The 12,759-nt window shown below is 54.9% G+C and overlaps 1 protein-coding gene across 1 annotated transcript in view; it reads left to right on the top strand.

Annotated features, from left to right (window-relative positions):
* Positions 1 to 14: 14 nt before the first annotated feature.
* The window catches only part of LOC114585817 (scavenger receptor class F member 1-like), a 29,048-nt gene continuing 16,303 nt past the window's right edge, over positions 15 to 12,759 (top strand). The window contains exons 1-8 of the mRNA XM_028708704.2: positions 15 to 558; positions 1,218 to 1,341; positions 4,021 to 4,142; positions 4,364 to 4,561; positions 4,799 to 4,950; positions 6,464 to 6,586; positions 7,618 to 7,707; positions 8,890 to 9,058. Coding sequence (XP_028564537.2) covers positions 283 to 558; positions 1,218 to 1,341; positions 4,021 to 4,142; positions 4,364 to 4,561; positions 4,799 to 4,950; positions 6,464 to 6,586; positions 7,618 to 7,707; positions 8,890 to 9,058 — 1,254 coding nt within the window. The 5' untranslated portion in view covers positions 15 to 282. The remainder of the gene's footprint in view (positions 559 to 1,217; positions 1,342 to 4,020; positions 4,143 to 4,363; positions 4,562 to 4,798; positions 4,951 to 6,463; positions 6,587 to 7,617; positions 7,708 to 8,889; positions 9,059 to 12,759) is intronic.

Genomic DNA, 12,759 nt, shown 5'->3' with positions numbered 1-12,759 from the left:
AGCCCCCCTGGGTGCTCCTCCCTCCCTCGGCTCAGCAGGGAGTCCCGGGGACCCAGCTGCGTCACTGCCGCCGTCACAGTAGCCCAAAGTCCGCTGGCAGGTCCCGGGCCAGCCAGGCCGCCTTGGCCCGCCGCTCTCTGCGCTCCCGAGTCGCCCCGGCCGAGAGGCGGGCAGGAGGCGGAGCGGCGCGGCGCCTCCCCGTTGGCCGCGGCTGCCCCGGAGAGGAGGCGAGGCGCGCGGCTGGGACTCCGGGGACGGCGCCCCGCGCGGCTGGCTGGCTCCATGGAGTCTCCGCCGGAGCGGAGGGCGCCTGGGCCGGTGGCCGCCGCCGAGCCCGTGTACCGGCTGGCGGGGGCGCTGGGCTCGGAACTGCAGCGGCTCTCGGGCCTCTTCGGGCCGGGCGCCGTGGCCGGGCTGGTGCCGCAGGTGGTGCGTCTGCTGGAGCTCCTCGAGGCGCTGGCTTGCCGCGGGCCGGAGCGGGACGAGGGGCCGGGCCGGGCCCGGCAGCTGCAGGAGGCCGGCGAGCCCTCGCCGGGCCCGGCGCGGGACTTGGCGCAGGTGGGCGGCGAGGCCGAGGGGGGCTCTCTGCACGCGCTCAGAGGCCCGGCGGACGGGCGCGCTCGAGGGCTGGATCCTGGCACGGTCCGAGTGGAAACGGGAGGGAGGGAGAGAGCCTAGCTGGGCGCCAAAGCGCCCCTTGGGGAGGCCGGGGGGGGGGGGCGCCGGCTGGGAATAGCCAACCTTCCCTAGACCCTCCTGCGCTGGGTGCACCAGCGGGCAGACTCCGTCTGAAAAGGCACCTTTGGGTGTTCCTTGGGGGCCCCTGCTCCCTCCCTTCCCAGGTCGGTTCAGCAGCTGTGTGCAGGACTTTCCACGTGGGCCTCTCTGTGTGCGCCCAGTTTTAGATCCGCACAAGGCCAAGGCTGGTTTTGTGCCCCTGGGAAGCAGGGAGGGGGGCGATTGCTAGGCCACAGCTGCCTCCTTGTCCTCTGCCTGAAGTGGCTCTGCCTGAGTCCAGTTGCCAAGAGGTTTCCTAATAGGACAACCTTTGCCAACCTGCCGGCTGGCAGTGCCTGATGGGAGGTGCAGTTCACAGTGTCTAGAGGGCTGCCCTCAAACAGCCCCCAGGATGAGCTGCTGTGAGCTTTTGCCTCCATCTCTCCACACGTGCCCCTGAGCTTTCCCTGCTCCACCTTCCTCTCCCTCCTCTTCCTCAGGCTCTGGAGCTGCGGCTGGCTGAGGCCCAGGAGAGAGCGTGCCTCCTGCAGAGCCGTCTGGCCCAAGCTGAAGCAGAGAACCAGCGCCTCTTGGCCCAGCTGGCCGGCACCCAGTCCCAGGAAGGTGAGATGCAAGGGAGGCGGGATTGGGGGGACGGACTGCACCAGCCATGCTCAGGTGCCTTAGGAGGCCCTTGGACTGGCATGTGGGGTTGTTGTGCCTGGCCTGGGGGAATCTCCCAGGGTGGGGCAGAAACTCGCCTGCCTCGTGACTGGTGTAAATGCAACCCACGTGGCTGTGGGAGAGGTGCTGCCAGCTGGTTAATGACTTGCTGCGTGCTGCCTGCCCGGGACCGCCCAAGCCCTTGTCCTCTTTAAGGGCTTCCTCGTGTGCACCTTGTTTCTCTTTTGCTTTCTGCTCCTTTGGCTTGCCAGGGCGTGGAGGAAGCCAGAGCGAGGAGACAGGCTGGAGGCGCCTCCCCGAGCAAGAGTGCAAATAACTATAGTGCAAATAACTGGGCAGGTCGCATTCACAGGTTGCAGACGATGGAGAGACCTGGTTTTTCCTCTCCTGCACTGCAGCAGGTTGGACTAGATGACCCCTGGGGTGCTTTCCACCTTTATGATTCTGTGATTCTAGGAATGCCACACTTTTCCGTGACAAAGGGAGTCATTTCTTCAGCATTCAGTTGCATTTCTTACATGACGATTTCCTCCCTCCCTCCCTTAATCTGGCCTGCTTTACTTAATGTGTGAAATGCAGTTGTCTGAATGTTGTGGGCAGTCTGGCTGGCATCTGTCTGTCTTGAGACACAATGGAGGTTTGAGACCCGCTGGCTGCCCTCACCTGCTTTAGCCGGCCAGTTGTGGGCAGTAGTGTAGTGGTAAATTCAGAAGTGCAGGGTCCTGCCCCCTTGTATGATTATACAACATTCTAAGATAATGCAATAATCTTATAATTTGCAACCCTGGACCTCTACATCTCTGGGTGTGGGTGGCTATTGGCTAGTGCCTGTGACGTTGCTAAGGAGGAACAGGACTTCTGACTCTTGTGCCTCACCACTCTTCTGAGTTTTTAAACTGTTGCTTTGGGTTTAGAACAAGGGAGGGGAATTTTAGGCCCAAGTGCCGAATGCAGCTTCCCAGGCCTTTGCCTCTGGCCCTCAGGCCATGGGCCTCACCTGGCCTCATCCCCACTGTCCCCAAGGAATGTCTCCTTGAGCTGTGACATCTCTCTTGCTTGACTGGTTGGAGAGGATGAGTTGATGTCTTTGCCCTGTGTGTGGCTGGAATGCAGCCTGTGCAAAGAAGTGGGAGTTGCATCTGTGTTGCTCCGCCCACTTTTGCTCCTGGCTCCGCCTACCACTGGCCTGTGGACCCTGGAAGCTTGTCTGTGAAGGAATGTGGTCCCCAGGCTGAAAAAGCTTCCTCTAGACTCAGAGGCTGGGCGCTCTCTCCCCTCCGGGTAAATGAGCCTGGAAGTCCCTGCAGGGAACTTGAAGCCAAGTCCCAGATGAGTGGGTGGGTGCAGAGGAGAGGAACAGGGCTGCCCCTCTTCACACAGTGGCGCTTCTGTCTTCTCCTTCGCAGCCTGCACTTTCTCCCTCCCTCCCTCTCTCCTTGCCTTGTTTTTGAAAAAGAGAAAACCCTTGACATTCAGCTGGTCCACAAAAAGGCGTTGGCTTGGCTGCTGCTGGACTGGGTACTTTGAGCAGCAACTTGGGCTGTGTGTCAGCGCAGCAGGGAGAGTTGTGCACTTGTTCAACCGCTTACCGTCCACGGTCCCCCCCAGTCCCCCAAGCGGTGCGGAGTTCAACAGGAGCAGCGTTTCCCCACACCCAGCTTCCTCTGGAAGGAGGTCAACGGAGGCTTAGGGTGTTTTGTAACAGCTGGATGGATCTACAAACAGGGCAGGTTTTGTAGTGACGGAGGCACAGTCTCAACACTCCGGCCTGCGGCCAAATCCACTGCCCTGCATTGCATCTCTGGGGAGAGGCAGGCACACTCCACCCCACAATGTTCTTATCAAGCAACTCAGTCCAGTTTTGTCCCTGCCCCCCCACCCAAGACCGAGGAGAAGGGAGATTCAGGGAACGTTCAGGACAGGATGAAAGGACAGTGCAGAGTTACACTGTGGAACTCCTTCCCACAGGAGGCAGTGAGGACCAACCACCAACCTGAATGGTTTGAAAGAGGATTAGAAAAATCCATGGAGGAGGAGGAGGAGGAAAGGGCTATTGACAGCTACTATGGCTCTACTCTGCCTCTGCAGTCAGAGAGAGTTGCTGGAAGCCACAGAAAAGGGCTCTTGTGCTCCAATCCTGACTGCAGGTTTCCCATTGGAAGCACCTGGTCAGCCACTGTGAGCACAGGAAGCTGGCCTGATGCAGGAGGATTTTCTGGTGTTCTTATCAAGCCCAAAGAGAGGCCGAGCCAAGACACGGAGACTGAGGATGGAGGGGAGGGAGCTGACAGGCAAGACCACGCCCTGGGCTGGTTGTTCAGTAGCTGGGTGGGGGGTGGATGGAGGGGCCAGCTGAGGTTGGTGAAGCTGCCTCCCTTGATGGCCTGACTTGGTCTAAGGCAGCTTCCTAGGATGACGGCAGGGACACCTGAAAGCCTCTCTTCCCTCATATGAACCTACCTGGGTTCTGAGATCTTTGGGGGAGGCCCTTTTCTTAGTCCATGGCAAATGCCAGGTCAGGAAGTGTGAGGGCAACCAAGGACCCTGTCAGAGCTGGGGGTGGTGGGTGCTGTGTCTGTCCGCCCAGGGGCGCCACTCAGCTCTCTCGCCCTTGTCCAGAGAGCACCCAGCGCAGAGAGAAGGAGGTGATGCTGCGCCTCAAGGAGGTGGTGGACAAGCAGCGGGATGAGATCCGTGCCCAGGCCCACGAGATCCTCTGCAAGGCCCGGGACACCGAGGCGGTAAGGGGACGTGAGGGTGGGCAGGCACAGGGGCTGGCCTGGAGGGGACCGGCAGGCGCCATTCCTGCGGCACATGAGAGCAGCGCTCTGTCCTGCATGCGAGGGCCCCTCTTCCCCTCCCCAGTGTGGGGCTGGCACTATGGGCCACGGCACCCTGGAGTTGGAAGGTACCCTGGGGTCATCTAGCCCAACCCCCGGCAACGCAGTGCCTGTGTCCTCAGCTGCAGGAGCAGCTGAACCGCTTCATGACGGTCAACGAGGAGATTCGCCGCAAGCTGGCCATCGTCCAGGCCCAGCTGCAGAGCGCCCTGCAGAGGAAGGAGGAGCTGGAGAGCGCCCTGCTGGAGGCCCGCCAAGAGGTGGAGAGGCTGAGCAAGGCTGCGGGGGCAGCACAAGAGGCCTTGAGGACTAGCGCCACGGTGAGAGGATGTAACCCAGAACTACGTATCGACTTGCGAAAATACTGGCATGCCGCAGTTTACAGTAATAGCCTTGTGTTGTGCCCGTCTGTGGAAACCTGGTGCTCTCCATCAGCCCAGATGTCCAAAATATCTGGGTGGCACTAAGTTGGTGATGGCTGCGGGAGGGTGGTCTGTGGGAGGCGGGAGGCCAGGCTAGTGGGATGGGGGTCCTGACCTCTCCCCACCTTCTCGCAGGACCAGGAGGTGGTGCCTGGTGAGGCGCTTCCTGGCAGCGGCCAGGGCAGGAGGTCCTACTCGAAGGAAGAGCTGCAGCAGATCCTGCAGGAGCGCAACGAGCTCAAGACCAGCCTGTTCCTGGTGCAAGAGGAGTTGGCCTATTACCAGCGGTCAGTTTATTCCTGCCTTTGCAGGGGGTTGGACTGGATGACCCCTTGGGTCCCTCCCAACTCTCCATGTCTATGATCCTATGTTGGGTGTAGGGAGGGGGAAGCCAGGTGGTCCTACTGGCCAGTTGCTCTTAGAGGACCAAATCCCTAAGCAGAGGGATGTGCAGTGTTATCCAAGAGTTGGGTTCCTGTAAGTTAAGAAGTAAGGGACGCGGGTGGCGCTGTGGGTTAAACCACAGAGCCTAGGACTTGCCGATCAGAAGGTCAGCGGTTCGAATCCCCACCATGGGGTGAGCTCCCGTTGCTCGGTCCCTGCTCCTGCCAACCTAGCAGTTCGAAAGCACCTCGTGCAAGTAGATAAATAGGTACCGCTCCGGTGGGAAGGTAAACGGCATTTCCATACGCTGCTCTGGTTTGCCAGAAGTGGCTTCGTCATGCTGGCCACATGACCTGGAAGCTGTACGCCGGCTCCCTTGGCCATTAAAGCGAGATGAGCGCCGCAACCCCAGAGTCGGCCACGATTGGACCTAATGGTCAGGGGTCCCTTTACCTTTACCTTAAGTTAAGAAGTGGGGAACCTGTGGCCGTCCAGGTCTTGTGCAACCACAACTTCCTCCCGAGTTAAGTGGCTTCAAAGATGTAAGGATGGCCACTGATTTGGGTGCCTTTAAAAGAGGAGGAGCAGGAGAGGGCTATTGAAGGCTTCTAAACACCAGGGCTCTGTTCTCCCTCCAGGGCAGAGGCAGTCAATGTCTCTGGGGTACCAGTGGCTGGGAACCCAAAGTGGGGAGAGTGTTGTTGCCCTCAGGTCCTGCTGGCTGCTGGGCTCCCCATGGGGGCATCTGGTTGGCCACTGTGAGGAGAGGAGGCTGGGCTAGATGGACTCTCTTTGGCCCGATCCAGCTGTGGGCTCTTCTTGACTCCCACCAACCCTGACTGTTGGCTGTGGGAGCTCAGGATCATCTGGAACAGCTGTTCTCAACCTGTGGGTCCCCGGATGTTGTTGGACTACAACTCCCATCATCCCCGTGCTCTGGCTTTGCTAGCTAGGGGTGATGGGAGTTGTAGTCCAACAACATCTGGGGACCCACAGGTTGAGAAAGGCTGATCTGGAAGGTCACAGGTGTTTGGAACGTTGTTAGATGCAGTAAAAATGACTCAAAGCGACTTACAAATTCGACAGGAATGCTAAACCAGTACAATCAATAATGTCAGTCATTGCAGATAGTAGCCATGGATGGCCTGAGACTCTGTGAACTTGTCTAATCCCCTTTTAAAGTCATCTAGGTTGGTGGCCATCACTGCCTCCTGCAGAAGGGAGTTCCACAGTTTCACAATGAGCCATGCAAAGCAGTCCTTCCTTTTCCCTGTCCCAAATCCTGTGCTCCCGAGCCCTGGAGATCCCTGGGTGGGAGGGAGGCGCAGGCCCTTCTGCCTCCCTTTGGTGGGAAGAGTCCCTTTCCTTCCTTCCAAGGCTCTCCTGAGATTCACCTGCCTCTCTTCACCCTCGCAGGGAGTTGCTGAATGATGAGCGGATTCCCAGCCTCCTCCTGGACGCCGTGAAATCCACCATCAAGAAGCAGCGCAGGAAGATCCGGGCCAAGATGCTGGGCACAGCAGAGGAGCCCCTGAGCAGGTGAGTCTCCCGCTGCCTCCGCCTGAGGAATACCTGCAGGGCCGGCGTCTGTCTGGCCCACCTGGGACTCTGGCAGGAAGAGCCGGTGGCTGAGGGAGCTCCTGGCACTGGGTTGCTGTGGATGCACTGGGACAGGCCTGGCTGGGAGTGACTTTTGGGGACTGAGAATGTCTTGCTGAGCAGGGCAGTCTATCCTACACTTCCTCACAGGTGGCTCACCTGTGGTCCTCCGGTTTCTGTTGAACTCCAACTCCCAGCAGCTCAGTGGTCAGGGATGATGGGAGTTGTAGTCCAGCGTCAACCAGAGTAACACAAGCTCCCAGCCTCTGTGGTAGTAGTAGTAGTAGTAGTAGTAATAATAATAATAATAATAATAATAATAATAATAATAATAATAATAATATTTTATTTATATCCCACCCTCCCCAGCCAAGACCAGGCTCAGGGAGGCTAACACCAAATATAAAAACAATTTATTGAAATACAGCTTAAAAAACAAGATTAAAATACAACTTTAAAACATTAAAATGCAGCCTCATTTCAGTGGAAACTCAATCAAAAACTTTTTGGGGGATAAAAACGTCAAGTCTTCACCAAGGCTAACTATCCAGACTGGCCCTACGTGGGCCAGAAAAAAGCCAGGGAAGTCCCCAAATAGGAGTTCCATCACAGGAGGAGAAAGGAAAGAATAAAGAGGGGAAGGGAATCAAATTGGTACACATTATTATTGTCGTCAATTAAATTTATATCCCACCCTTCTCTACAAAACAACCCCGTTGCCCCGGCTGAAAGCAGGAGGTGCCTGGGTCACTCTGGGCACGCTGGAGGTCCTTCTGCTGGTTTCACCAAAATGCAGAGTTGGGAGGGGACCCAAGGGGTCATCTAGCCCAACCCCCTTTAGTGCAGGAATCGGTTGTGCTCAGGCGACAGAGCGCTTCTTCAACCTGCTTTGGCTGTGCAAACCTCCAGTTCCACTTTGTGCTCGGACCCCACTGGCAAAAGACCTGACGGCCTGACCTTTCTCTTCCTAGCGACGAAGAGGAGGAGGGCGTGTGGCTGGCGTCCCCCACGGGCTCGGACTGCGTGGACGGCCGCCTCCCTGAGTCCAAGATCCGGAGCTTGTAAGTGGAGCCCCCTTGGCAGCAGAGGGGTGGCTGCTTTGGCTGGAGTGAGAGGCAGGGGCACCCGTCTCCGGAAGAGCACCCGGGCAGCAGGACAGCTTGCACACGGAGAGCGAACCGGCCCCAGCCAGTCCAAGCCTGCAGAGCCTTCAGGAGGAGGACCAGGAGGAGAGCCGCTGGGCGGCAGATGGCGATCTTAAATTCAGAATTAAACAGGTTTAATTTGAAGGCAGCCTCCAGTTTAATCAGCCTGAGTGGAGCAGGATCACAGCGGCTGGAGAGGAGGCAGGAGCCTGCAAAGGCTGGCTTTGCATTTACAAACCTGTCAAGCCTGGTGCCTTCCAGATGTTTTGGACCCCAGCTGTGGGGCTATGCTGCCTGGTAGATGCAGCCCAAAACATCTGGAGGGAATCTGGTTAGGGAAAGCTGTTCTGAGTTCTCAGGGATGGCTTAATCATGCTAAAACCTTAGCAGTTTTATACCTGCTTTTTTTAAAAAAAGATTATTTTTATATCCCACATTTATCCTCCTATATATGCTCCCGGGAGCACAATGAGGAATGCATGGTTGTCCGCTCCCCATTGATTCCCACAGTAACCCTGGAGGGTGAGGCTCTCAGTGGCTGCTGGTCGTAATGGGCAGCACAAGCAGTCAGTGCCTCTGAATACCAGTGGCTGGGAATTGCAAGCGGGGAGAGTAGCTGTTGCCTTCAGGTCCTGCTTGCAAGCAGAGGAGGCCGGACTAGTTGGGTGCCCTCTGGCCTCACCCGGCTGCTGTGGGGCTGCTGGGATGGTTCTTAGGGGGTGAGAGGCGTCCTCCTTCCCATATGACCTCAGCTGGGGGAATGGGCTTTACACCCGGCATTTCTGCCTCCAAACTCTCCCCCAACCAATCAGTCTATTATTTATATCATGTTTCTTTTTCTGCATGAGAACTTGGAGTGGTTTCACAGCATCAAAATAGAAATTGACATGTACACAAAAAAGAAACACAAAAACCCACAAAATTTCAGCCAGCAATCGCAAACTCTAATAATCCAGTAAATGGTAGCAGTGAAATCAAATCGAAGATGCAAAAACTCCACTCAAAAGTTCTGGTTCTTCTGTGGGGCATTTCTCGACCTCTGCCAAACTCCACTTCTCTTTCTCTTTCACATTCTTCTCTCTCTCTCTCTGCCTGCAGTTTTGGCCTCTGGTACCGCGGGAGGAGCAAAAGCAGCTCGCCAGAAGACTGCCCTGGAGCCTGGGAGATAGTTGACTCTCAAGATGTGGGTCCTGAGGAGGAGGAGGAGCAGGGAGGGAGGGAGGCCTCCTGCAGCTTCAGCCCCCCAAGTGGACCCTCGCCCTTCCCTTGAGCCAGATGCTGCTGGCTGAACCCACAACAGCGCCCTGTCCGGGCTGACCCCACAAAGACGGCAGGCTCACAGAGGCCGCTGCCTGGCCTGCGGGAACAGCTCCAGCCTTGGAGAGGAGGGAGGCAGCCTTGCAGAAGGCTCCTCTCGTGGGACTCTGCAGAGTCCTGCTTGAACCCAGGCCTGCAGCACAGCTGCTCGGAGGTGTCTCTGGCCGTTGTCTGCTGGTGCGGAGGGGAGAGGCGCAGAGGTTTTTATTCCTGCATAGTGTGCTCTGCTTGGCAGGGGAAGCAAGCTCCCCGTTTTGAGATGTGTGTGCACTGATATAGCTGACTTGCAGAGCTGGGGGAACGTGAAGCTGCTTTTCCCGTCAGCTTTGCTGGGGGGCTGATTTCGCCTGGGCTCCTTCAAGGACTTTTCAGTGTGTCTTCCCCATTGCCCCCCCCCCCACACCGCCACTGATGTGTGAACGGCAGGCGGAAGCGCTGCTTTGAACACCCTTGAACCTGGAATCTCATGTAGGAAAGAGCCATGCCTCAAAATCTTCCTGACTCCGTGAAGCACAGTTTGAAACCTAAAGCACTTTCCTCCCTATAATTTGCACACGTTTGGGGAATGTGATTTGTTTTTGTGAGAGATGTGCTTATATTGCACAGGAAGACCCCCAAGGTAGTTAACAAACATTGCAATTAAAATGTCAACCTTTGAAAGCGACTAAAGCAGGAGCCAGTAAAAGACTGAGACGTGCAGCAGGCGGAGTGGGGCCGCATCGTCCCGTTAAAGGTCAGGAGAATCCCATGGTGTCGTTCCAGCACTGAGAAACTATTAAATCTGTGCCAGCCCCAATGGGGGGATTTATTCTTGGCCAACTGGGGTGCCACCTGCACCCCCAGAAAAAAGGGCCTGCTCCTCTCCATTTGCCACCCAAAGCCTGCCCTCTGACCCAAATCTGAATGAAGGGGACGGAGGTACAAAGGGTGATAACCCGGAGGTGGGCCGGAAGTCCGTGCAGATATTTTTACAAGGGGTGACCTGGGTTTTCGATTAGTCAAGAAACTGGTCTATGCATTAGGAATGGGCAATGATTGGCCCTCAGAGTTTGTGGTGGTGGTGGTGGCTGCCAGGGGTAGCGACCCCTGAGCTGTGGGGCTCCCTCCCAGCAGAGGTGCGCTTGGCACCTTCCCTGGACAGGGCGGCAGGTGCCTTTCTTCACCCTTGGATTCTTTGGACATTTTGGAGATGTATATTTTTAGGACCCACCTTATTTCTGTGATGGAAAGTTGTTTTAAACTGTATTTTTAAATATATAAATATATATTGTGTTTTAATTGTTGCAGCCTGCCTTGGGACCTTAGGATGATGGGCAGGTCAATTAATTAATTAATTAATTAATTAATTGCATCATATAGGAAGTTGCCTTAGACTACATCTAGCTCAGTCCATTGGTGAAATGCAGAAGATGAGTGAAGGGCTGGTGGGGGCATTGCAGAAAGTGTGTGTGTTTTTTTTGGGGGGGTCTTCACACTGTCTCCAAGATTCCCTCCAAATTTAGGGCCCCTCCAAATGACTTATTTATAGAGTGTCCTTTCTGATTTCCTTGCCCCAAACTTATATGGAGAACGCATTCTGCCTACTCTTTATTTAACCATTAGAATCATTTCACTGTAGAGTTGGAAGGGATCCAAAAGGTCCTCAATTCCCGCTCCCTGCAGTGCAGGAATTGCAGCTGAATTCTGATTAATTAATTCTGATTTGTTTGTGGGGCGGGGATTCGACAGTGAGCCTCCCTCCTGATCTGCCTGGCGGGTATCGCCTGTTAATCATTTGTTCATCCCACATCATGATTCTCTATTGATTTCCTAATTGCAAGAAGTCAATTTAAACAACAGCAAAAGTGTCAGCTGCAGCAGAGTGCTTTCATACCTGGTAATTGTGTAAGCCTGCCTTTGTGCTTTGATCTGCCTCACTGACTGTCTGGAGGGAAACCCTCGTTGCAAGGGAGTGTGTGCGTGGCTGCAATGCCTTCTCTTGACCAATCTAATGTTACCTATTAATGGTGGCACAACACACCTTACCAAAGCAGGGTAAGGTTGCCGAGTGATTATGAAACCAGCTGTGAAATGCTTGTGTTTTTGGCTTTGTGCATACAATAAAACCAATTTAGTTTGACAGCTGCTGCTGGTTGAATCAATGAGCGTGGAGCAGAACATAGCAGCATTCGTGGATTGCTATAGCTGGCCGTTTCCCCATTTTCTAAGAAAGGCTGGGATTTGAGAGCAGCTTAAACCATTCATAGAATAAGCACCTCACGCCATTCTCCTGGAACCCACCCTTGACTCCCTTCAGAAGGATTCGGGACTTCCAAAGAGAACTAAACTTCCCCGAGACTAGAGGACTTCCCCGAGGATTAGAGACATCCTTTATCTTAAAACAAGATTAAAGTCAATTTTCTAAGCTGAATTCTACAGTGGGGCTCCAAACCCCCCAGGTAGTTTGCGCAGTACAACACACAGAATCCGGAGTCTTAGAGCCTTCTGCCATTCTTGCACACTTAACCCTGCCATCCTAAGTCCCTGCGGGTCCTTTTAGAGTCATTGCTGCTGCTTGAGGCTCAGGTAGCCGTGGTGGTGAGGAATGCCTTCCATCAGCTTCGACTGGTGGCCCAGCCGTGCCCCTATCTGGACAGGGACAGACTAACTTCTGGTCTGTGGTCTGGTATCCTCTAGGTTAGAATGCTGCACCTCCTTATACATGCGGCTGCCTCTGAAAATGGCTTGGAGACTTTGGCTGGTGCAGAATTCAACGGCTAGGTTGCAAGAGGGTTTGGGCATACGGTGCCAAACCTGGCCTGACTGCATTGGCTGCCAACCAGTTTCATATATATACACCCTCACAACATGAACAAGCGTGACGACACATCCCGCTTGCCAGACATCTGGAAATTAGCCCTCCCCACAAAAACTGACACCAGATCCAGAGGCACACAGAACGCCATCACCAATCAACCACACCAGACCCAAACCCAGACCCTCTCCACAGATAAATTACAGACACCATCCAGTAGCCAAACCATGGTGGCACCTCCGGATGCTGCACCCCCCTGCAATCCCTACACAGATCTAGCTGGCACAGGCCACAAAACCACAGCTCGCCCCTATACACGAAGCCAAGCCAGAGCACAACTAAATGCAGTACAGCCATCTTCTCAGAAAAACTCTTCACAAAGTTCAAGAGGTCAAGACACAAAGGCTTTAGCAACTAATCCACACCTAATGACCCACCTAAGTGGTACTCAGGATATCACTCAAGAAATCACTCAAGATATCCCTCAAGCAATTAAGGAACAAAAGAAGAAAAGGCACACTAGCCTGGGAACTTCCTCTCTGCCCAGAACATTGGAGGCTATACACCACACCTCCTCAACAGTATTTATAGGAACTCAAACACTGAGATCCTGCTCTGTTCCAGTAACAAGAAGCCGAAAGCACCAGCCTGAAGATGACGAGTGAGACCTCGTCGAAACGTCGCCTAGACACCCCAACTTTTACACGGGAAGACACCCGAGGACACCAAAACCTGCATTCCTGTACCCGTGAAAATCTACGAAAGCATATATATATATATATATATATATATATATATATATATATATATGCAGGTTTTGGTGTCCTCGGGTGTCTTCCCGTGTAAAAGTTGGGGTG

This window comes from Podarcis muralis, chromosome 15, assembly GCF_964188315.1.
Source record: "Podarcis muralis chromosome 15, rPodMur119.hap1.1, whole genome shotgun sequence".
Taxonomy (NCBI): Eukaryota; Metazoa; Chordata; class Lepidosauria; order Squamata; family Lacertidae; genus Podarcis; species Podarcis muralis.
The sequence above is the reverse complement of the archived record's forward strand: the minus strand, read 5'-3'. Positions and strand labels throughout refer to the sequence as shown.